Genomic DNA, 25,650 nt, shown 5'->3' with positions numbered 1-25,650 from the left:
ACAGAAACACTGAGACCACACCGGCCACTTTCACATACACCCTTTGAACACTGTCTTTAGGGCAGTAACTGCAACACAGGGATTTAAGAGGATGCCTCTGGAGAAAGACTGCTTGGGTTTCAACCACTAGCTGGGTGCCATCAGGCAAATTCCTTAACCTTTTCATGCTGGAGCATCATCCTTTTTCAGACAAATATAAGAAAATTTCCTACCTATGGTTTTTGAGGACTAAATCAGGTAATATAGATAAAGTATGTATACACAGAAAGCATCCTATAAAGATGTTTTTATTATTACTCAGAGAATAAATACTAATACAGGATTCAGAGTAATTCAGAATATTTCTGTTTGAGTAGAAGAGCAATATGTTTTTAAAAGCCTAGTAAGTGTTTAGGTATTCATTAGTGGGAATATTAGGTGGAGTAATTATAATAAAACCCCCAAATTATTTAATTATATAATCTACTAAAGCAATACAGACACATCACAGGTTTTTTTAACATGTTATTTGAGGGGCTTCCCTGGTGGCTCAGTGGTTAAGAATCTACCTGCCAATGCAAGGGGACAGGAAGATCCCACATGCCTTGGAGCAACTAAGCTCGTGCGCCACAACTACTGAGCCTGTGCTCTGGAGCCCGTGAGCCACAACTATTGAGGCCACGTGCCTAGAGCCCGTGCTCTGCAATGAGAAGCCTGTGCACCACAACAAAGACCCAATGCAGCCCAAAACAAACAAATAAATAAATAGATCTTTTTAAAAAATGTTATCTGAAGCACAGAAAGGAAAACAAAAATCAGCCAAATAAATGCTACTTTGGGTAAATGTCTCAAGTTCAGACAGATGTGTCTCATTTACTGTATGACAATTGTATTGTTAGCCTTTTTGGCCTTTTTCCCCTAATGAAACAAATGTAAAAGTTGAAAAGCCAACTGAATACTAATCCCAACCTTGCCTAAAGAGTTAAATCGATGAAAAACCTTTTGAAAGACACAACTGAAGGAAAGATGTGAAAGGACAAAATTGTGAGTGTGACAGTACAAATACAAGGAGAGAGGGAAAAAGCAGGGAATCCTCAGTGATGGCAAAGCCAACAGAACAGAGCAGCCCGACTCCACGGCTCCGCAGATCAGGCCACGCTCCACCTTCAGCGTGTACGCAAGCGGTTAACGTTCCCAGGAAAAGGCACGTGTGCCACGGGTGGACCAGAACCACCTCAGCACTGTGTTCTTTCAGATAATTCCCAAGATTTTAAAAGGATATGTAATTAGGAAAAATAAACAATAAACAATCATGATCCCCCAAATTTCTATCTTGTTAAAATTTATTTATTTTTTAATTTGTTACTGTATTATTGAAATATTTCTAGCATTTAGTATCTATTCTATTAAAAAATATTTCCAGTATTTTATATCTATTATATATATATCTGACGTATGAGAAATTTTATGTCACTTAATTGGCATATGAGTGGAAAGTTCAAATGTAAAAGAAAAAATAATTAAGATAATGAAAAATGTAAATTCCTAGGAAACAAGTCATTGGATAAAAAGGAGGAAAGAGAATATTGGGTCACTGTTTTCAATCTGCCCCACCAGGAAAATGCTGAGGCAGAATGATGGCAACTACTGAGTGCTGAATTCAGAAACGGACTCAGACCTCCCGGCAAACAGAGCCCCTTCTTTGCTTACAAATGATAATACCTGGGGTACAAAAAAAACACAACCAAAAAACATTGTTTCAGACTTTGAAATAAGTGGCTGTTTAAGAAAAAAACAAAAACCCTCCAACTGTTTAGTCTTTGGGCCTTATTTTCACATTTCTTCTCTTTAAAAGTACCATAGTATGCCACGCACTCCACACAGGAAGTGGAAAGAAGAGAGATTACAATCCCTCCCAAACTACACTTTAAGAGGCAGCATTACAGAAGAGGCTACCACACACTTCAGTGATCCACTGTAATCGTGCAGACAACAAAATGTTATGGGGGGAAAAAAGGCATTTTAATTACAACTACATTCATTTCTACCCAAGAAGCAGGTGCACAAACTTACATATGTAAATTCAATAAAGTTCACACTTCCTTCTCTTTTCTTGCCAGACCGGAATAATCTGAAAAGTTGGCTTTTAATTGTACTATTTGACTCCTCAAATGGAACAAAATATCGTCCACAAAAACATCTACTATCCACAAAGAACTGTATATCATCTTTAAAAAAACAAAAACTTATCTTTATTGCAGGGCTTTTTTTTTTTAATCCCTAAGGACTTCAGGTTTGGAGTCAAGAAAATGAATCCTTTATCCCAGAGCAACTCTCCTAGCACTGCCTATTCCTAGTATGATCTAGAAGGAGGAACGTGTCCAAGTTTTTTACTTGCTATTAAAAGTTACCACAGCCCCTCGCACATAAACAGTCTGGAGAATGTGAAGTTTTTGCTCCATGTTTCAAGGAGACGGGAGTGTTCCGGCAAATGGTCAGTGGCTCGGCAACAAAAGGAACCGTCCAAATCAAAAACCTGTGGTCGGAACATCCTAGACGCCTCCCTCTTTTCCCTTCCCAAATTCAAGCTGGCCACTGAGACAGGACTCCACTTCCTCCCCAGCCCCTGTCACCGCCTTCCTTTTGACCTCACCACTTGCTCTGTGGCCTTTCTTACCTTCTATCCTGCTCCACGCGGAGCCATGTTCCACACTGTTGCCATGATGATTAACTAAAGGGTAAAGCTGACCCAAAGGCTTCAAGATTCCGAAATAGCTTTTCTGAAAGAGTCACTGCGAATAGCTAATGAAACATTAAGGACACAGAGGCGCTTAAAACAGAAGACGGTAGGACTCTGAGTACTGACTGTCACCCCTCCCCTCTATCCTCCGTCACCTCAAGTCCTCACAGTCTGCTCGTCCGTCCTCCAGCTGAACTGCCTTTTCCCTCTGAAGAAACTAGAAGACCATAAGCAAACCAGATCAGCGAGCACACAGATGCACCCACACCCACGCTTGAAGGGGGGCCCCCAGGGGGGCCCCCTCTCAGAGTTTATGGGATTCCAAGTGATTCTCCTGTAAACCGCTAGCAGTTATTCCCTTAGGCAGCCAATGGGAAACTCCAGTTTAAATTAATGAAAAACCTTGCCAAACTTGGGTAGATGCCAGAGCTCCACTCTTTAAACCCCACTTGCTCTGGAAACTGGCAGATGCCAGAGAATTCTTACCAGAGTCGGCGTTCCTGGGTCTCCGTCGTAGTGCCCAGTTGAGAAGGGAAGGGAAAATCTCACTCTGTTCCTTCCTTTCCAAGACCCGTTGGTTGCTGCTTCTTTCTCTCCCAGGGACAGCTATTGCCTTCTTGTCTGTCTCATTTTGGGTCCTGAGAACTTGGGTTGAGAACCGTCAGACTGAGGGCCCTCAGCCGGACAGAAATGTGAGTTGCACTCCATCTGCAGCTGGTGTCCCGCTGCTGGTTGCCAGTGCTCAGGGGAACTGCCTAAGTCTCTCTTTGGCTATCTTTGGATGTGGCTCTGGATCTGGGGAGGGTAGGATCTTTTGCACATTCTTTGGGGACACCTCCTGAGTCCAACAGGTTGTTCACTACTGCCAGGAATGTTTACTGTTTGTCTCGGCTGCAACCTGACAATATATTTGGGGGAACACACACACACACACACACCAACACCTTTTTTTTAAAGTAACTCTACAGTGAGAAGTTGGCCAGATTGGAAGCTGATATTCAGAGGCTGATGGGAACCTTTTTTTGAGGCCTCCTCCCCTAAGCTAAGTGAAACTATGTATACCCAGAAGGAAAGAGAGACCTTCGGAAACAAAAAGCTCTAAATTTAGAATGCAGAAATCTTTTTATTTCCATCTTAGTTGAAGATCTTCTCCCCCAACTAAAGAAGCAAATAGCAGATAAACTAGTTGGATGGCTGATCAGCCCTTTGATGTCATAAAGGTTGCAACTCAATTCTTTGAATAATTAAAAACAACTATCCTTGTCTCAGACATTGAGTCTCTGTAAGAACAGAAATGCAGCTTCCGAAGCCATTCAAAGCCCATCTAGCCTTTTTACCAATCCTAAAAACTCCCCTACGCCAGCAGGTATTGTAAAATTCTGGATCCAGGAAACAAAAGTCCTGGGAGGAATTTACATTCCTTCCCTATGCCTCGGGATGTAAATATTCTACCTTCTTCTTGAAGAACTGATGGCCAGTTTTTTGAAAAGCAAACTTCAGGGAAGTAATTCTTATCATGGGGGGGAGGGGATAAAAATACTATTTGGAAACTAGGTCAACAAAAAGTCTTTAAAAATTGTAAAGCCATCTGAGCAGGTAACCTTAACCTACTCCATCTGCCAGAAACACAATTTGGCTCTAGCTGTTCCTTTATAAACTAGTGAGCTTGACTTACCCTCAAAATAGTCTATTTCAACTTCTAAATATACAGTGACGTTGTGTGTGTGTGCGTGTGTGTGCGTTTTAAGATGTGAAAATGCTTGTGATTTTTCCCAATAGTCCAAGATAAGAGAAGAAAAAACAAACCAATGTAGGTCGACTCCTCTCCAAAAAATGTTTTGAAACTGCAGGAAGAGACATCTGGGGGAATACAATAGCTATAAGGGAATGCCGTGTTTGGGCACCAACCACACAACTCTGTAAGATGCATGAAGAGCTCTTGGTGGTATCACCAGTAAAATACAGTGTTTCTTCTTCCAAAGCTCAAAGCTGTGAACTGTGCTTTCTCTACAACTCAAAACCGGCTCTTGGAACAATCACTTCTGCACCGTGAAGGAGTTGCCACACCTCTAAAAGGTCGATCGTGATCCCTAAAGTGGCCTTCCATCTCTGTCTCAGGTTTAAACTACAACTTAAATATACTCAACACAGTTCAGGAGAGATACAGGGAAGAGGGGAAAGTTCATTCAGAATCCGGGTTGGGAGGAAAGTTACAAGATGCTTGGAACAGGAGAGCTGGGGCTGACCTGAGATTATTCTAATCAATGCCCTTGCATTGCAGTCGAGCAAACTGAGGCCCAGAGAACTTCGGAAGCCCGCCTGGTCTCCCAGTAGCTAGTGGGGACTGGGCTCAGCGTCTCCCAGTCCTGAACTTGGGCGCATTTGCACCCAGCTAGCTCCTTCCTCCCGCCCAGTCCCTCGTCCTCTAAACCCGGCAGCGCATCGGACGGGGCCGGCCACCTGTGGGCTCGGACCAAACTCTCCCTCCGCCCTTCGGCCCGGGGGACGCACGGGGGCGCGCTCGTGCTCGCCGGGCTAGGGCCCGCACACGCGCGCCACGTCAGGGGCCGACCCGGCCCGCGCGCCCCGTCGCGCCGGCACCGCGGCTTCCGGCCACGTGGTTTCCATAGCAACGGCAGCGCCTGCCGCCGGGTCCCCGGAGACGCCCCAAGGTCAGAGGTCATCTCTGTGGCAACGGAAACCTCCCGCGCTACGGCGGCTCGGACGGGCCGCTTCCGCCGCATTGCGCCGCAGAGACCCCGACGCTCCGACGCGGCGGCTGGTCCTGGGACCTCTGACCGCGGGTCACAGCGGGGGAAGGCCACGCGGCGCTTGCGTGCCCCCTCTTTTCGGGGCTCCGTTAGGCAGACGCCGAGCCCGGCACTGGCCAGATTCCCGAAGGGCTCGACTCGTGGAAGCTGATCCGAGCCGCAGAGGTGGCCGGCTCGCGCCTGGCGGAAAGCAGTTCTCGTGCCGCGCTCGCTGCTCTGGCATAGCGGGGCTCTGCCCGAGTCGTGCGCTCCAGAGAACGGAAGCTGAGTAGCTGAGTGTGGTTGTGGCAGGGCGGGGAGCCACCGAGTTTGCAGATGACTGCTTAAAAACGGAAAAGAACAAAATAGTAAAGGGGGGGGGGGACCTCCTTTCAAAGCAAGTGAAACTCGAGGCTTGTCCCCACAAGAATGGAAAACGTGCCACATAGGGTGGTCCCATCTTCAGAGAAAGGAGTTCAAACATGAAAAGAGGAACAGTTCAAATTGACTCAAATGTTATTGTTGTTTGGGTTTTGTTTGTTTCTGTTTGGGGGTTTTTGCAGAATACCTTCTCTTTAAGGAGAACATTAAAGATCAGAAAACAAGGGGGCTCTTGCAGAGGGAACCAGATGGTGCCCTAACACTTGCTGTGAAAAGGCTGTGCAGGTCAGAAGAGGTGAATGCCATTGGCTCTTGGGCTTGTGATTTTGAGGAAGGCCTCCAGTTTTGAGATGTAGCGTGAGGGCATTGGTAAAACCGGGCCTAGGGAATGTTTGCAAAGCATGTTTCAGGATGCCCTGGCATGGGGGATGAAGAGTAAGAAGGCCACTTAGCAGCCTTTTTTCCTTCTTCGTTTTATCATTTAGAAGCCAAGTTCTTGGTTGGCACTGTTGGAAAGGAGTAAGCATTAAGTGAACTTAACCAAGTAAATCGTATGATACTGGCAGTTAGAGTCCCACAGTAAACTTTCTTAGAGAACCCTATTTTTCACTATTAATTCCTTTGATTACAGTGTCTTGAAAACCTGTGATTTTGTCGTAACCTGAGTTTGTCAGGGGACGATGATAAAGGCAATACTGCTCAGCTTTCTTAGATGGTGTTAGTAGGTTAGACAGACAAAAACTTAAGTGTTCTCTGTAAAACATGGCTGTGCTATGCCTCCTTTCTGCTTTTATGTTTAGGAAGGCCCTAAGACTTCCTCTTTTAAACTTCTCTTCCCTTCATCATCCTACCTTTTACTTCTGGCCAAAGTAGAAAATTAGTTTGTACCAACTAGAGAAATATACAGGGAAAACATCAAGACCTACCTGGTCCTTCAAAACCTACCTGGTCTTTCAAAACCAGAATACCAAAAATGTTAAAGCATCTCTGGAAGCATATGGAGGAACTGAGAAGTCTCCCTCAGACAATTCCCTGCCCTTCTGTGCTCACGTTCAACTCTTAACTAAATGTAGTACATGGTACACAATCTAGAACCCTAAGAAACACCACACAGACTATGGCACTAGGCAGATAGACATGTCAGTAGGTATTTCCCTGACCACTGTCCCTCCTGGAAGTGGTACTAAGTTGGGCTCAAAGGTTTTATTAAGAATACAGACATAATGCAATGTCGTTTAAAACTTAATAGAGGAGTTTCAAATATACTATTCAAACATCCCAATGTTTTCCCATAAGGCATAAGAAACTATCTTGAATAAATGCTTCCATTTTGAGACATCTGCATATTTATAGAAAGCTGATGAGTCAACGGAGTGAGTTATGATGCCAAAATGTACAAAGGAGCAAAAACTTTGGTTGTTGTCCTTGTTACCACATGTATAAAAACACTTCACAAAAGTCCTCAATGCTTGTGTTGCTAAAACATGGAAGACTGGGTTTGAACATTTTTAAACGAGTGGTTCCGCGTGGGAAATGTGAAAGATAGTATAGAATTAGCTTTTTTAGCACCTTCTGAAAGCAATGCATCATTTGAACGAATGTTCTCAGGGATGCTGCCTAAGCTGAGAACAGGCTGGATATGGGTACAACTAAAGTAATCTCCATTGTTAAAACCAAGTTTAGATTATCATGCATTGGATTTCACACTTGTTAACTTGGATATGTTAAAACACGCATAAAACAAAAAAAGTGGACACTCCCAACAAGTCAATACTTGGAAGCCTACCTAACATGCCAGCTTTTGGTTCATGAAGCACTACTGCCTGCAAAACTCATTTTGCTACTTCAGTAACTAAAGCATCCTGGATGGAGTCCAAGGCCAACTCATATTACAGGGAATCCCACTCTGAAGGCAAGCATATTAGAAAGAGAAGGACCTTACATCCTGTGGTGTTCCAGCCATGCAGTCTGAATTTGATGTCTCTATTTTATATGTGCTCAGTGTTTACAAATGCAAACGTTATGGCCCATTTGTGGCTCACCCAGCTCTACAGGAACCCAGGATGAGTTGGCAGGTGGGGGAGAAGGAGTGAAAAATGCTTACTCTTTTTTCTTCTCCCTCTTCCTATTTTCTCACTTCTCAAAGCCATGACCGCCCCTAGATGTAAAGCAAGTAGCTTTAAAGAATAACATATATTTAAATGAGTAACAGTGGCACACCAGATGTTTTTGGCACCTAAAACAGCTTAGTCAAGGCAAAAGCAGAGCTGGAAGACACCTCAAAAAAGTAGGAAATAGAAAGCGACAATGACTTCTACCAAGTCCTGCTTGTTTCATCTCAAAGTTGCGTGGCAGACAGGGAGATAGTTCAGAAGAGGAAACACTCAAGGCCATGAATTTGTGGAATTTTCTAAATGTGCTCTGCAGAACTAGGTCTAGGGCATCCACTTCATACCCTCCTTGCCACAAACACTGGTACCCAGTAAAACTACATCCAGTTACAATTTATCTTAAAACCTGTGCTTTCCAAAATCCTGTCAAGCCATGGGAGTTTCTGTGTGTGAGTAGCTGTATATATTGGAGGGTCTGTGGCTTCCTTTGCCTGTTGTATAGTGTGTATCTGATGAGACATCCATAACATGACCTTCGAGTCGATCTTTCTCGTGGACTTCTTTTTTCTAACCATATTTATTTCCTTCACAGCCATCGCTCAGATTTCAGTGACCTAGATTGTTTCCCAGACTAGCCTGTGATACACGTCGGTCAGTCCAAACTTTCAGTACTAGTTTAAAGAAACATATCAGGCCCTCCTCCAGGCAAAATAAGTGCCTTGGACTCAGTATTCCCTATTTAATGATCTGCCTAAAATACAGTCACCTTGCATGACTTATGCAGTGACAGTTGAAGCAGGTAACATCTATTCTAAACATATAGCTATTCCTCTACTAGGAAAATAGGAGAAAGTAGGACATTTTAAGTGTGTGTGTGTGTGTGTGTGTGTGTGTGTGTGTGTGTTCTCTGATAATAGTTATATTGTGAGATATTGCACATTTTTATGAAGACAGTAAATTTACTTTCTATCCAGGATTTCTAAGCTATTGCAATTTATTTTAAAAAGCATATATTGTGCAGATCCATTCTTCATGCTCTTTTCCAGTTAACTTTTACATAAAAACAACTTAAAAAGCTACTTAATTAACACCTTTTATTTAAACACGAATTAAGAACTTCTGGGTAGATGAATAACTTTGCCCTTAAGTTCATGACTCTATTATTTGCTTATTTCCACACCAACCTGATTATAGAGCAGTGCTCTGAAATTCCTCTCAGGAACCCCTGACTAAACTGCCTGTACTTATTGACAATTTAAAGCACCGACAATAATCAGGAAATTGAAATTATTTTATAACTTGCAAAGATTGGGAAGAAAAATTCATCGAATAAGAAGTCTTTACACCAAATTCATGATCCTGCTACTGGTACATGGAGGTAATTCTGCCAGGCTTCTTAGTTTGAAACCAGTTAATTGTCCTCATTTTAGATGTAAGATAACATAATAGGTAGTAGTCAATCTGTTCTTTTTGGTTTTAACAGTTAAGAGGATTTTAGTCTTTTATTTTAATTACTCAATTAACTTCTTAGTTATACTGCTATCTTGGGACCAAAAACCTCCAAACCACTTTAGGCTTCATGTTAATAGCAGAAGAAAAATGAAATTTACCAGCAACAATCCTGAAAGGGAATGGCTAGACATGGGTTTGATTCAAGCTCAAAAGGCAAAACTTTTAGAAGGTGAGATAAATAGCGTGACACATTCACGTCCCACTTTTAAAATAATTGACAAAATGCTCCAGCTCCCAGGTTGGAACTCTCACCCCTGGAATCTAAGACTTAAACTATCCTATGCGAATAGTTGAGGCGGGCCGTTAGACACAGTTTGAGTTAGCCCATCATTCACACCCAAGTACTTTAGCATTCATAAGCTGCAAAGTAAATTGCTCTAAAAATAAGTCGTCATTTGTTTGACACCTTCCAAAACGCCTCAGAAGGGAAAAAAAAAATCTACTTTATTCCAGAGAGATGAAAGTGGGTGGGGTGGGGGAGGTGTAATAAAAAGATCTTGAATCGTGTATGGGTGAAAATTAGTGTTTCCAGTAAAACTGTTTACAAAAAAAAAAAAAATTATCAAAGGCAGTCAGGAGACTTACTGTTCCAGGTTGAATTATTGCCCACTCTCCAGTACTATGGAGGGACTGACTTCACGCTCCGTAAATGGCCAAGTCTAAAGAAATGCTTTTACAGTATTCCTTTCTCAGAGGGAGCTAAATCTTTTCAAAGAAGGACACAAGAAGACTTCAAAAATCACTAATTTTACTGTGTGAGGGAGTAACCCTTCCCCTCCCCTCCCCACCGCAGCCCTTGGCTTGTCCCACTTTGGGAAGTCTTGCCAAAGGGGTCTTCACTGAACTTGTGAGATAGTAGTGTTGCGGATCTAGGTATGACCAAGGCATCAGCAAGTGTTGGGCTTGATGCGGGGTTGGTTGGGGTACACCTGACAGCCCGATTGGAAATGCAGTTGCTAAGGTGACAACACTGCTTTCCCGTTGGGTAACTCTCAGGATAGTGGTACCATCTCAGAGTTGCGAACCGCTAAGGAGTTAAGAGAGGGAGAAGGGTAAAAGGACAGGGGACGGAGGGGGGTGGAGGGGGGAAGAAGAGGGGGGCAGAAAGAGAGCGGGTAGAGCTAGAACACAAGGATGAGAACTCCAGGACAGAGACGCGGAGCCCACTGCAGCACCGCGCCCAGAGCCCCCACAGCCACCCAAAGGTCCCGGCTGAAGGCAACTGCCAGGCGTCCGCCAGCACGCGAGCATCTGCCCTTTTGGACGGTCTAAGAACTCGCAGTTTCCCTTCTGCCGCAGCAGAGGGGGCCGCGAGGGGCGCTCAGCCGGCTCACCCACCGCCTCCATCCCCGCCCACCCACACCTCCGCCGCCGCCGCCTCCTCCTCCACCGCCCCCCTGCCCTCCTCCTCCTCCCCTCGCTCCCCGGCACCCGCAGGCGGCAGCTCCCTGCGAGCGCGCCGCCCAACTACGCTGCAGCTTCGGAGGCAAGGAGGCGGCGGCCACTTGCTGCCCGGCCGCTGGGGCTCCGGGTGCCAGCGCGGCCCCCGGCGGAGCTCGGGGTGTCAGGGCGCCCGCGGGGAGCCATGACCGTGATCTACTACACCGCAGTGCCAGCGCCAGGAGCCTCGGGCGCCCCGGGCTGCCACTGCGGGACCGCCGGGGCCCCGCCCCCGCCCCCAACACGGCCCCAGACGCGCACACCCAGCCCGGGTCCCTCCCCGGCCTGAACCGAACCGGGGGACACCACACACCCCCCGCCGCCAGCGCGCGCGGCGCCCGGACCCGCGGCGCCCAGCCTCCTCGCCCGCGCGCGCCGCCGCCGCCGCCGCCGCCACGCAGCCCTCCGGCCTGGCCTCCCCTGTTTGCTCGCCCACAGCTCCGCGGCCGCCCCCCAAACGCCTCAGACTGAGCTACCGGGACGTGAACCCCGGGAACCCGACTCCCCGAATCACCTGCATTTGCATTTCTTATGTAATGTACTGCAAGTTTCCCGGTTGGAGCCTTTTGAAATGGGGGCGCACGATCACCCGGAGGCTGGTCACCAGGGACCCGGAGCCAGGCGCATCCCACCCGGGGGACCCAGACGCCGGGCTAGGACACTGCGTTTTGAAAGGGAGGTTTAAATGACATCTATTAGGAAGACCGGACTTGGCTGCTCGATCTGGGGTTCCCTCCCGGCGTGAGCCCTGCTCAAGTATTCCCAGTGGCTGGAGGTGTCGGAGGCAGACGGGGGGAAGAAGTTAACACTCCGGCACCGGGAGCTAGACGGGGGCGGGAGGCGGGGGCTGACGGAGGAGCCGGGCCGCGAGGGAGAGGGCCTCTTTTACTTTGGTAAAGGTGATGGGGTGGCGAATATTGTGCAAGCTAAGCAGAAAGTCTAGAGCAGGTTCTCGGCACCGAGCTACGTCCCCGAACCTGCAGCAGAAGTCAGGGGAGCTCGCGCTTCTTTTTCCTGGCAACTACCAAAGCTTCAACTGCCTCGGGCTAAACCTTAAGCCATAAGCCCTTCAATATTCCACCAAACATCGGCAACCAGATACATTAAAAAAAAAAAAAAAGTTTCCTCCTCCCTCCTAGTGATGGGTTGTGTCACAGCCAAGAGAGGCTGAGAAAGATTCTCGGGCTCACAGACGCCGATCCAGCTGTTACTTGTTTATCCATGCAGCACCTCTATCTACAACACTGTCCTGGTCCTTTTCTGTTTCCCCTGCCTTCCTGCATAGCAGAACTGCGGATCTAGCTCAATGAGCAACAGACAGGTTATTATGGGGAAAAACATACCATGATGCATATTTTGCTTACCAGTTGGGTTCTTGTTCTTCTTAAGACTCTTGCCACAAAGACACTGCAGCATATGCGTTCCTTTGCTGAAAATGTTCCAAAGAAACCACATTGATTTGGGCGAAAAGCAATCCAGCAGCTTAGACACCCTGAGAAAGAAGAGATCCTTGTGGTTGCATAATAATAATTTGAAATCAGTTCTCCTGAAGAGGGGCACCGGTTTTACCATAGGAAAAACGATAATATTCCGGATCTTCTCCCAGTTTTTTCCCCTCACGTGGTATATTTCTTGGAGACTTCTCAGTGATTGTTTTTTTTCGGCCAGGGTGAATGCTTTATCCCCCTTGATCACCACTGGATTATTACCAAAGGGTTGGCAAAAAAATCCTTTTTCAGCATGAAGCCAAACAAAAAAGCAAAGAAATCCCAACTGAGACCAGAACTAATCAGGGAGAACAGTAATGCACAAAAGATCCCCAAAGAGAAAACCATAGCCTTTTACTTGATCGCTATGAGGATGGGTGAGTCTGCAGGAGGCAAAGCAGGATTCATCTCACTGAGAGAAGACTGCCATTGTGTAGTCCCTAGGAGAGAAGGAAAAAAAAAAAAAAGGAAAGAAAGAAAGAAAGGAAAAAGAAAAAAAAAGAAAAAAGAAAAGAAAAAACCACCGGCACACACACACACACCAATACCACCTCCGAGTCTGACAGCCGAAAACACAGCCTCCCTTCTCCCAGTGTCGATTTTTTTTATCATCAATCGCCAGTGCTCAGTGAGATCGGATTGAACCTGCAGTTCTCAATCACCACGAAGAAAAGATGCAAATCTAGGTGCCCCCTCCCCTGGTCAGGCTGGTAGTAGGTGGAGAGCGCCACGGATCCCCAGCCGCCTTCCTCTCTCTCTCTCTCTCTCTCCCAGTTTCCAACCACGGTAAGCAAGAGGAAAATCTCCCCTCCGGATTCCTCGCCCAGCCTCGGATGTGAGTTACAGGCATTAGAGGGAGGAGGAGGAGGAGTTGAAGTTTGCATTGAAAAGACTGGCTTTCCATGACGTAGCCACGTGCTCTCAGACCCGTCACCAGTGAGACGCTTCCACCCGCCCGGGGAGGGCAGTGTCACTGCAGTCTCTCGGCTGGTTCCCCTCTCCAAGTCCCCCACCGCCAGCACCCAGCCCCAGCCCCACCTTTGACCCTCTCCCTCCTCTCCCCAGCAAGAGGAGGCTTGCTGCCTCCTCTTGGGGCCAGCTAACAGAGCGTTGTCTGCAAAGTGAATTTTGAAAAGGAAAATTAATTATAATTAGTAAACCTTAAAGAATACACGGGATGGAGGGGAGGCAGGGGTTTAAATAGACACAGTAGTTTGGTACCACTCCTTGGCCAAAATTAGTTCCACCTTGCATTTTCAAAAGCAGCATCTAAAACCTGAAGGAAAACTCAAGTTCCTTTAGTTATTATTTGAATCCTACTTAAAGCGCTGTTTGAAAAATATACACTAGGCATATGACAAATATGTACTTGCAGAAACAGCCTGTTACAAGGGCAACCACTAAAATCAGGGTGACAAACTCCTTTGCTGAGGAGGGTCATATGTAAATGAGAACATCTTTGCCTTTTCTAGACAGACAACCCATTATCTTCAAATATGTTTTTGGTACAGAAAGCACTCTGCTTGATTCACACACTAATTCGTTGCTTGTTTCTGCACCCATTAATTGAACTAACATTAAATACACACTCATTCACTTACATACACTAACATACAACCTTGTCACCCGCCACCGTGATCTAACCTAACAAAATGGGCAAATTTTCTCTTTCATCAAGATATAACCCAGCTTCTTAATATCCCAGAAAATCAGAAGATTTAGGACAGAGCTAATGATTTATTTTATCTTATTTGGGAAAAAAATACAAGGTACAAAATAGTACAAACTATTACAAAGAATAATATAACAAACTCCAGTGTACTTGCTAGTCAAGCAAGTCAGAATTAATAATGTTAGCTTTTCATATTTGTGAGCTGAGCATTTTGGAAAAGTAAAATTCACCATTCTTACTGTTGTTAGGCAAGTGAATTAAAGTTATGCCAGCTTCTTTCCACTTTTATGGGAAAACTGAAAAAAAATTAACTTTAAAAAACATTGAGAAGCTCCATCTTAATTTCAAAAAATTAAAACTATTACCTCTACTGCATGGGATATCAAACTATCTTATAAACAAATAGATGTAGATTTATGTCGTTGAGCATTGATAGAAGAAACTGATTTTAAAGAAAATTAACTGCTTAATTATCAGTTATCAAAATATGAAAATGTAATAAACCACTTTCCCACTGCTAGTGTTTTCTAATTTTGGGAGGAATTTTGAGATGCCAAAATTTATGTCCAATATCCCGAACCCTTTGGGAAAATGTCAGCTGGTTTTAAGCAAGATAGAAGAGGAATTTAACACAAGCAAATTTTAGTAAAATTAAGAAACTTGAAAATTAAATACTGATGTCCTCAATGTGCCTAAGGAGTTGTGTCATACAGCTTAAAGAAATCACTAAAATTAACTGCAGTCTAAATAAGTTTGGGAAGTAAGGAAGAGAGAATACTAAAAGTGCATTAATTTAATGCTAAATGACTTGGGCTGAAAAAAAAAATTGAAGAGCATAATTCTTTTTTGAAAGAGGGAAAAGGGGATAGGATAGCATTGGCAAATAATTGGGAAAGAATTTTTCATATTAATCAATCAGGATCACATACCACATGCTGCTTCTATAAAATTCTGGTGTCCTGTCAGGGGTTCCAGAATATCCCAATACATTACCACTGGACATACATCAGAGAAACAGTTGGATAAAAAATATTCTCCATACAGGTCTTCTGAAACCACACAGCTCAAAGGTTCTGTAAAAGCTTGCTGAGTTCCCTGGGATATTTCACAAGCAGAGTAAAATCTGGGGACCTGTTTGGTAACTATTGGATCTTTTCATAAGCTGTTTGTCTAGACAGAGTGTTTCTCAAACCAGCTCTTCTTGCATTTCCAGATTAGACTCTCTTCTCTACATTGTGACAGTGAATTTGATCCCTATTAAAATAGAGAATGATTGAATGACTGACAGAAAGCTATGGACTGTTTTGTATTGATGGAAAATTTATTACTTCTTTGTCCTGTGACCTAAGGAGCAACATAAGAGGTAATTAACTGTGACTACTGTTTATTGAGAATCTATTATGCCAGGTATCGTGTTAGTTGCTTCTCTTCTGCTGCTTAAAGGAAGGATAAATCTTTTCTTACAATGAACGGAATTTCTATAGTTTTTTCCTATATTTATCAATACATTATTTATTTACATTATATAGGCTATTAATCACATTATTAAACAAACAAAAAATACCAAATACTTTTGTCTGAAAAAGATGGCCTAACACTGATTCAGGTTACCTTTGGTCCAAAGGAGTTGCAATTTCTAATGAGCTCTGAGTAACCCAATTTAATTATCAACCAATATTTTTTGAGCATTTACCCTGTACAAGACTCCACGGTGAAAGCTAAATCATAAAATTGAACCAGATTTCAATTACACAATAAAGAAGACCAAGGGTGGTTTGCCTTCAGTTTAGAGATAATCCAAAGATACTTATACCAACCTAAGTTCAGACCCTTATTTAAGTTTTGTTTCGGCAGACAGCAAAATATTTACTTATCCTTTGCCATGCTACATTCAAATAAGTATTAGATGACAAAAATGGAAATTATTAGAAAGTAAATATAAGCTTTAGAACTAAAGAAAATAAGGAAAACCTCATGGCAACTGTAAGACTGACAGTAAAATCCAAAGTATATATAGATAGAAAAAAATCTTAAGACTGTGTTGTCATAAGGCTCAAGTAAAATAAACCCAGTACTTATAATTAAGTTCACTTAAAGATTAAACTTATATTCAGCATATTATGGTAAGCAAACCTAAAGGTAAGTGTAATGACAGAACACAACAAAATATGCATTTTATCTTAATAAAGGACATAAACTTTCATGACATTAGTCATCAAAAATCTGTTACTATCTTACCATGCTATTGCTAGTTGTTCCCAAGTTACTCTTCTACTTCATTCTTCCTTTTAGCCATAAAACCCCACCCCCACCACACTTTCAGAAGGGCATGTGGGTGTCCAAATAGAGAACATAATTCCCAGCACGGTTGCACTTAAGTATGGTCATCTGACTAGATTCTGACCAATGAGATGTGAGCAGAAGTGCTGCGTTCAACTTCCTGGTCACATTCTCCAAAGGAAGTTGCTTGTCTTCCACTTCTCTCTTTTCTCTTTTCCTACAAGCTGAAAGGAATGGTGTGAGCGGCTTTGAGAGCATGGACGGGAACACACCCCAGGAATGAAGTACAAAGATAGAAGAAACCCAGGACCTTGGACAGAGCAGCCAACACATCCTGATTGGCCACCTGCCTCTGTTCTGTTGGATGACAGAGAAAGAACCTTCCTTTTTTTTTTTTTTTTTTTTGAGCCACTGTATTTTTGTGTGACTTTGTTACAGCAGCTTACCTTCCCTACGATCTTATGGACTGGTCTGGTATTAATAATGATATGTCTATCTATTTGGGTTATTTACTTATATTACAAGGATAAAGAACACAGGTATATCACATATAACCCATGGATTGATCCACGGTCTGCCACTCTCCGTTCCAGTCCCTGTAGCTGCTACGGATCTCTTAGCTGCCTCTTATCAGCCACCGCTTGCATATCCTCACCACCAGTGCAAACACCCCACTGTCAGATCTTACTTCCCCTCATCCCCTCTTCCCTGCTCCCTGTCCATCGATGTAGCCTATGACAGTTTAGAGCTCATGACCATGACAATAAAGGAAAAGAAAGACAGAGGGCAAAGTGATTCGAGGAAGAGTTGGTCAGAAAAAAGAAAAAGAAGACCACATGCGTAGACAAGGACCGCAGTGTCTATATTTACCTCGTAAACCTTTTTTGAAAAGGTGGTGCCTTTGTGATTTGCACATTTATTCCTTCTCTAGTGTTGATATTAACAATTATTATCACGTTTTAAGGAATAATTCTCCATTTCACATCACTGAACTACTCAGTAGTACCACTTTCTTCTTCTCCCCATGTTTCTCTATTGGCTCATGGCATAGAAAGCCTCTGTTCCTCCCTCTTGGAGGGAACAGTCTGGAAAGGGAACTGCAGTCCTTCTCTCTGCCACCTCCCAATTTCTCAATGAAGATAGAATGACTTAAGTGGTCCAGCCTTCCCTCTTTTGTGCGCTCTCTCTCTCTCCCTCTCTGGTTCTACCTGCCTGCAAATAGTTTTCAGACTCCTCTTCTTCAGCTTCTCTTTGCAGGAAGCATTGGGTCAGCCTCAAAACCCATAGCCCATCTTCTAGAAGCAGGTCTGGAGACCAGTCTCTCTCTAAACTATTTATGGGGGCTTAGAACAGACCTCATCAGCACTCCACCACATCAGTGTGCTCTGTTTGACTTTCACCTTCCAGTACCTCCATCTTTGAAACTGAGGAATTTTTGCCCAAACCACAGAGCTCCCCTCTGCCCAGGCGCTCACAGAAGTAGCACTCCCTAGGAGAATTCCTCCATGACTGAACACCCAGCTCCTTTATCCCTCAGGAAGGATAATGATGAGGCATGTACTTTACACTCTTTCCCAAAGTTTCCCTATGGGAGTAAGACACAGTCTCCCCTTCCTTACATCATCCATCCTTCGCTCATCTCTGTGTTTTGTCTTAAACAAACTATTTGTGCTAGAATCTTCATTCTCCATGGAAACTCAAACAAAGACAGGGTTGCAGAGGGAAGGCAGGGGTTCTGGGTAAATGTGTCTGCTCTCCAGATCCAAACTCCTCCTTGAGCAGTCATTGCAATATTCAAATGTGGGGGAAGTGGTGGGAGAAACCAATTCTTGTCCACAGGTTAAATTTCATTCCCCCAAACAATCTCATCAGTAATAAAACTAATATTTTTATTTCCAACTTTCTAACTTGTGTGGCCATATTTCTTAACTGAATCTGAACTCAGAAGTGGGGGGAAGAGAGAGACTTGATTATCCCTTCTTAAGACTCCCCTCATACTAGAAAATAATATAAGATAATATCCTCCTCTTTGTTCCTATTATGTTGGCAAGCATAATATGAAACGGTGAGGAACCTGCCAAGAGATACAGGCCAAAGCAGGTGAAACCCCTTGAGTCCTCAGGAATATGAGCTTCTCTTGGCAAAATGCCACAAGGCTTCATTTCTCACCTACAGGAACTTTATCTCAGCCCATGTAGATATGCCTGACAGTAAAGCTCTAATTTCCTGTACAGCCCAGTAGGAGTCCAGAGGAGCCTTCTTTGCTTCCTCTGAGGCAGGCAGGAGTTAACTTATACACATAGGGTTGGCCCTAAACAATTTGAGGACCTGTGCAGCATGGCCCATTGTATCAGAGTCTCTGGACCTTTGTAACCCATGCTTTCTATTAATACACATATTAAACTTTCTTTAATGTGATATAAATTCAGTATGAAATAAACATCTTTACTAAAACCAAATCAAAGCAATGTAACTTTATACCGCTACTTCCAACAACACCCTACTTTCTCCCACTAACCCCAAATTTTGTTATGCCTTATCCTAGGGGAGTATGCCCTCTGATGAAAAGCACTGTCATCCATGATTTGAAGTGTTCTAAGGGGAACCTACATGTTCTGTACCTGGGATCTGGTCCTTAATCTCTATAACTATTGAATAAGACCACTTTGAACATATCATTTTAAATTTACAGGAGAAATTTGTCCACTAAATTTCTCAATTAGGGCAGAGATTTGTATATTACAAAATTCAGAATATTATTTGCCCTGGAAAACAGTTCACTTTATAAAATGTGAATAACTGCAGAACTAGAAACAGTATTGAAATATGTGCCTGAAGAGAAGAGGTACAGCCCCCATTCTCAGCTTTTCCACTAGTTCTAAGTTCCCAATTCCCATCTTAAAACACTTTGAAAGTGGAATCTATCAAATGGCTTCAGTTTTCCTGACTGATCTCCAGCGGATACACTGTTTTCTCTGCCTAGATTCCAGGTACCTGGTACCTCATTGATAAAGAATTCCCTTTGAGCTGGTGATGGCAAACTTAATAATACCTAAATATTTGGTGGTTTAATGCAACCTTCAATCCAGTATTCACAGGTTTTATTACACACTGTTAAACATGTGAACAGTATTTCCTCCTATAAATGTTTACTGAGCACTCCACCCAACAGGCCACTTTTTAGGGAAAATCAAGTTGAATCTGTAGCACATTTTACTTTAAGTTGAATGAAAATGACTTGGTTGGGCTCATTTCTCATATTTCCTCAAAAGAGTGGTTTATAAAATCAAATTCAATGCTCACATAAGAAAATGTATGGGATTATTTTAATTGTAAACCAAAATTTCCTGCCATTAAGTTAAAATGTGTCATTCTTAAAGCAATTTATCAGAATTAATGTGAAAATTGCAATTAAAAAAAGTGTCATATATTCTAACATTTAGGCTACAAAGTAAATGAAGAAAAATGCCAACTCAGAGAGAATTTACATTGCAAAAGCTACATGGTGCAAGTCTGTTGGATCATAAATTTCCAGAGGTCAAAAATTAAGGCTATTTAACTCACTTAATACAGCACCCTAATAATCTCAGATATATGCCTGTATAATAATTCGTGTCCTGAATTTCCACATAAACTTAGCTTCTGAAGATTATATTATGGGAAAAAAAGTCCCATTTCTTTGTTCATGTCAACAGACAGCCTCACTAACATTTACAATATTGTAGATTTAAATGCACATAATTGAATTACTGTCCAAGCAGGTGTGAAAAATGTTGAAGCTATTGTGTTTGAACACTGATTTGGTTTAATGTATTACTGGCATCTGGACAATAATGCATTTTACTTTATTACTTGTTTGAATGAGATAAATAATAGAATATACACATGTATAAAGGCTCAAGAAAATTACTACTTAACATTGACTTTGTTTTTTAAAAATAAACATGGCAATAAACAATACATAAGTAATTAGTCAAGCACACCAAGACCGATATTTTAGGTTATAGTTAAAGAATTTACAATTAGGATAAAATCAGAATAAAAATATACAAAAATCATACTGTAACCTCAATATCAACCACTTCCTCTTAATCAGCAGATATTTCTCAAGCTCTGGTACACATCAGGATATTCTGGTTTTGTTTGTTTTTAACTTTTTAAAGAAGCATATGTTTTATATAAGTATTCCCAAGTGTTTGGATGTCTTTATCTTAAAGTCCCATCAGTAAATTGAGTCTGACATTATTCCATTAAGGCAATAGGTTTAAGTAAGATTTTCAAATATGTCTAGGTAATAGAAGGCAGGAGGTCCTGATATTCAATGCAGAGCCATATGAAATATTGTTATAGTAAAGTGACTAAGTACACTTTTTGGATAATAGTCTTACTATCTTTATTTCGGTGTGAATATTAGCAACAGCAGGCACCAAAATCTCAAATCAAATCTAAGAGAAAAAATAAAATTGGAAAAAAAATCCATCAGTAATGTTTCCGTTTTATTTCCTACAATAGAAGGAAAAAAGACCACAACTTGCAGCAAAACATGGTCATTTAATTCTAGAACACTGAAAGTTTAAAGGCAGCTAACCAAGGAGGTGCGTGCCAAGACTAAAAGGCAAGCTGGGCCCCATTTGTCAAGCCAGTTGCCTAGGCATCAGCCTAGACTAGGAAGGACGTCTCCTAATTGGTTCACCCCAAGGGGCTGCCTTCTTCTCATTTGTCCTCCAGAGGTAGTGCCTTTTTTTAATTGGTCAGGCCAGAGGGTATGCTTTTTCTGACTGGTCAGTATAGAAGGGGTGCCTTTTTTCTGATTGGTCCATGCAAAAGAGACTTTTTTTTTCCTCCTGATTTGCACGGAGCACTGAAAGCTTGGCCTTCCTGCTGATGTACCCACCAGACCGAGGAGACCCATGACAAGTGCCCGTGAGACTGAGGGAATCCATCTCTAGAGACAGAGTGTATAGACACGTAAGATTGATCAGAGAAGATAGACTCGAATTCAGAAGGAATGGTAAGTTTTGAATACAGTCCAGAGTTTAAAGTTTAGATTAATTGTGGCTTGTTTTCCACCTTTTCCTAGTTGGTGAGCCCAGAGGATGCTATGCCTGGTGATATTCTAAATAAATTATTTGTCATTCCTTGAAACTGGAGTACTCATCACTGAACAAATGTCTTTGTACCAGAGTCCATCTCCAGCACCACGTCTCTGCAACCTATTAAACGTCAGCTTCTACAGATGAAGAGTGTTTATCTCAGACATATAAAAGTCAGAATGGCATTCAACCAAAAGCAGAGTGGACCACTGGTCTGACTCTAATGTATTTGAGGATTAATAGTTCTACTGATTAAAAAAATATTTACAAATCTATATCATGCATGCCTGCTGATTTTAACTCTGGCATTTAGCCAGCCAATTCATGAGATATTTGGCCAGCCTCTGGGAGTATTAGAAAATCTGTTTATAAGTCTCTAGAGGATTTCAGCTTTGTCTCCTTGAGACCAAACATTGAAAGTTTAAAAATTCAGACCATCTACATTAATTCTCTGTCCTCTCTGCCCTCTCTTATTCCTCTCTCTTTCTCTAACATGGGACGTGCATGAACACACATGTAAATACAACTCTGGGAACAAAATTTTTTCTAAATTGACCATTCATTATTGTCATGTTTAAAAAAGAATGGAGAGACATGGTGCTGCCTGCAAAAAGGGCTTTTGTGGGCATTTCTTTAAAAACACTGGCTTTAGGGACCTAAGCATGTGGTACAGGTTTGGACCACTTTTGCAAAATAGGGCTGAGTAAAATCCTCTGAGGTTTTGCTTTTAAATCATTTTTCCAAGACCAACACCTCCTCCTACCTCCTCTCCACCACCTCCATCCACATTGGAATTATAGAAAATGGGCAAGCTAACCATCAAGCCATGAACAAAAGACTTCCTTAACCCTTTGCACTCCCCAATGTTATACTTGCATATCTAAAATAGGACTGATCTGTGAAATCATAAAGTGTATTTTCATTTTAAGCTATTCTTCACAATAACTTATAAGTGCTGTCTTTTAATTATACATCTATTATAATTTCTATCTTTGAAATTATTTATCTGTCTTTGATTCTCGTATTATTTTCTTTTTATAATTATTCTCATGTAGAAGTGTTGTGCTCTCAGAATATGGTGTGTTGAGACTTCCATAGGTAAAGACTTCCATAGACTGCCACGTGGTGAAGGTTTACTCTAGGATAACTCAGGATTTATCTTGGGCTTCCCTGGTGGCGCGGTGGTTAAGAATCTGCCTGCCAATGCACAGGACATGGATTTGATCCCTGGGCCGGGAAGATCCCACATGTCACAGAGCAACAAAGCTGGTATGCCACAACTACTGAGCCCTCATGCTGCAACTACTGAAGCCCATGTACCTAGAGCCCATGCTCCACAACAAGAGAAGCCACTGCAATGAGAAACCCCCGCTCACCAGAACTAGAGAAAGCTTGCATGCAGCAACCAAGACCCAACACAGCCAAAAATAAAATAAATAAATAAATTTTAAAAATAAAATAAAAATAAAAGATTTTTCTCTTTTTCTTTGATGATCTGCAGTTTCTCCATGGTGTGCTTATGGGTGGATTTATCTTTATTTAGCCTACATTCTATGCAGTGGAGACTCTTCAAGTCCAAAATTCTCAGTCATTACCTCTTCAGATAGTTATTCTTTGCCATTCACTTCATTCTCTTTTCTGGAAATTCTAACACAGAAATATCGATTCCTTATGACTTTATGTCTTGAGTTCATGATTTCTTGCTCACGCTTGATGTGAGTTGTGTTTTTATTTCTCTGCTCAAGCATCTTAAGCATACATTAAAGTCTCTGTCAGTTTGTTCTAGCAAGTAAATGTAACATGGATTGAATTCACATTCTGATGGTTGATTCTCTTAATGGTGTTTCTTAGCATGTGATTCCAATGCGTGTTGGAATTTTGCCTTTTAGAAGGTGAGCAGGAAGATTTCTGTCTAGATTTTTGTTCCTCTCCTTCCTGCTCTCCTTCACTCTGCCCTAATTGTTGCTTCCATCCAGCACTTCCCAGGACCACATTTCAAACCACAACTGATGGCATTGCTGGTACTCACAAGCTTCAGTGATACTCAGGATACTGTACATCCAATCCCCAAGGCAGTACTTGACCATGCCATACCTGACTTTATCCTCTCTTTTCTTAAGCTTGTAACTTCCCAAGGCCCAGGGGGTAGCAAGAACAATGGTGTTTCAGAGTCCATTGACAAGACAGGGAGTCCCCATCCCAGCTCCTGGCCTCCAGATCCCATGACCCCTCAAGAACCAAACCCCTAGCTGCTTCTGCCCTATCTGAGCCTCACTGTGGCTTTTGCCTCCAGGTCTGCTGAAAGTTCCTGCTCTATTTCTGGTTCATGAAAAGGCTAAAAGGAAAATGAGTTTTCCACCTATTATCTCTGTTCCTCTCAGTGTGTCCTCTATATTCTGTCAGAGCAGCTTCCTCTACAAATTTGGGGAAAAATGATTCATGGAAGCCCCAAGGCTTCAGGAACAGAGAAGGTTTGAAACTTGTTAACAGGACCCAAATTTTGAATTTCCAAGGAAATGTTCTGATTGATTCAGCTTGGGTCAGTTGACCACCTCTGGGCAAATTTAAAGTCATCATGGGTGTAGAGTAGATAATAACATAGAAGCAAGCATTCAAACCACATGGATAAAACGGGACAGTGCTGATCATGGCAGATGAGAGAATATATTTCCATTACGGCTTTTAAATAAACATAAAAGTAAAGATTATGTTTGAACTCTCAGGAAACAAAGATTGTGGCAGTTAGTGTTTGATTCAAGAAGTCACTCTATATTACATTAAGGATGTAATAGAGGCAATTAAACATTTACAAAGTCATTGGAGCCCATGGAGGAACTGAGGACACAGAGGCTGGTACTGAACTAACTTTAGGGAGAAAATAGGGCGATGAATTATGGAAGTGCTAGGCAATCTAGACTAAAATTTAAACAATAATTGTATAGCTAGTGAGTCATTTCTTTAGGTAATATGAAGATTAGTAAAGTAGGGCTTCCCTGGTGGCGCAGTGGTTAAGAATCCGCCTGCCAATGCAAGCGACACAGATTCGAGCCCTGGTCCAGGAAGATCCCACATGCCTCAGAGCAACTAAGCCCAAGCGCCAAAACTACTGAATCCTGCGCACCTAAAGCCGGTGCTCCGCAAAAAGAGAAGCCACCGCAATGAGAAACCCTCAAACCACAAGGAAGAGTAGCCCCGGCTCACCACAACTAGAGAAAGCCCACGTGCAGCAATGAAGATCCAACGCAGCCAAAAATAAATAAATAAAATTTATTTTAAAAAAAGATTAATAAAGTATTATCAGAAACTCCCTTATTCTGTTTTAAAAAATTAAGTGGAAATGGGTGCAGTTAGGGAGTTATTCGGATAAACATGGTATTGAGTAATGTCTGAAATATGATCAAGGACCGCTGAAATTTTCCCAACCATGTTCTATGGGTTGGCCAAAAAGTTCGTTCAGGTTTTGCTGTAAGATGTTACAAAAAACCCAAATGAACTTTTTGGCCAACCCAATACATGTTCAACAAATCTGTGTGATCTAGAACTCTGCTTCCCCATGATAAAATACACTATCTCCACTTTTGTGTGTGCCCTGTGTTTTTTGCGAGTTATCTGTGTCTGCCTCTTTCCCCTTATATAGAACAAAGTCAACTTATTACAATATACTTGCAAGAACACAGAACAATCGAATAAGTATAAAATCAACCCTCAATCTGATCAATGTGCATAAGTTTCAAATTTGAGTTTTCAGACAGCCTGGGAAAGAAAGAAAAACATGATGAAGTAGAAAAGTTTTATCATCGTAAATAATGAAGCTATCAGACATCGAGGGAACAAGTGTCAGTACCTGGAAAACACAGTGACTGCCTCCATGAGAATCTGGAAAAGTTGGGAATAAAATTTACTTTAACTAATAGCAATGGGAGACTACATATTTTGTTCTAACATTCCAGCTGAAGACATATTCCTCTTAAAACATAAATACTATACTATAGTATACGCTACACTACACTATGCTGTGATATACTCTATGATACTATATTAAAGGAACTGCTAGATCAAGATCTTGGATATGAAAGTAATTAACAGATTTTTACCCCTGTATACGGCACTGCTTCTATCCTGGGGACACTTATCAACTAGAAACTAAGTACTGAAAGGCTGAATTATACTTGGGACAACATCCCAGAGCTTTGGGGCAGCAGTCA

The 25,650-nt window shown here is 42.3% G+C and overlaps 1 protein-coding gene across 2 annotated transcripts in view; it reads right to left on the bottom strand.

Annotated features, from left to right (window-relative positions):
* FGF14 (fibroblast growth factor 14) overlaps positions 1–12,485 on the bottom strand; it is a 602,112-nt gene extending 589,627 nt beyond the window's left edge. For both annotated transcript variants that reach the window (XM_057707964.1, XM_057707966.1), the window contains exon 1: positions 12,278–12,485. In XM_057707964.1, the coding sequence (XP_057563947.1) occupies positions 12,278–12,485 (208 nt within the window). The remainder of the gene's footprint in view (positions 1–12,277) is intronic.
* Positions 12,486–25,650: the final 13,165 nt, after the last annotated feature.

The sequence above is a fragment of the Hippopotamus amphibius genome, chromosome 14 (genome assembly GCF_030028045.1).
Source record: "Hippopotamus amphibius kiboko isolate mHipAmp2 chromosome 14, mHipAmp2.hap2, whole genome shotgun sequence".
NCBI classification, from domain to species: Eukaryota; Metazoa; Chordata; class Mammalia; order Artiodactyla; family Hippopotamidae; genus Hippopotamus; species Hippopotamus amphibius.
Note: the sequence above shows the minus strand (reverse complement) of the source record. Positions and strands in the feature narration are given on the sequence as shown.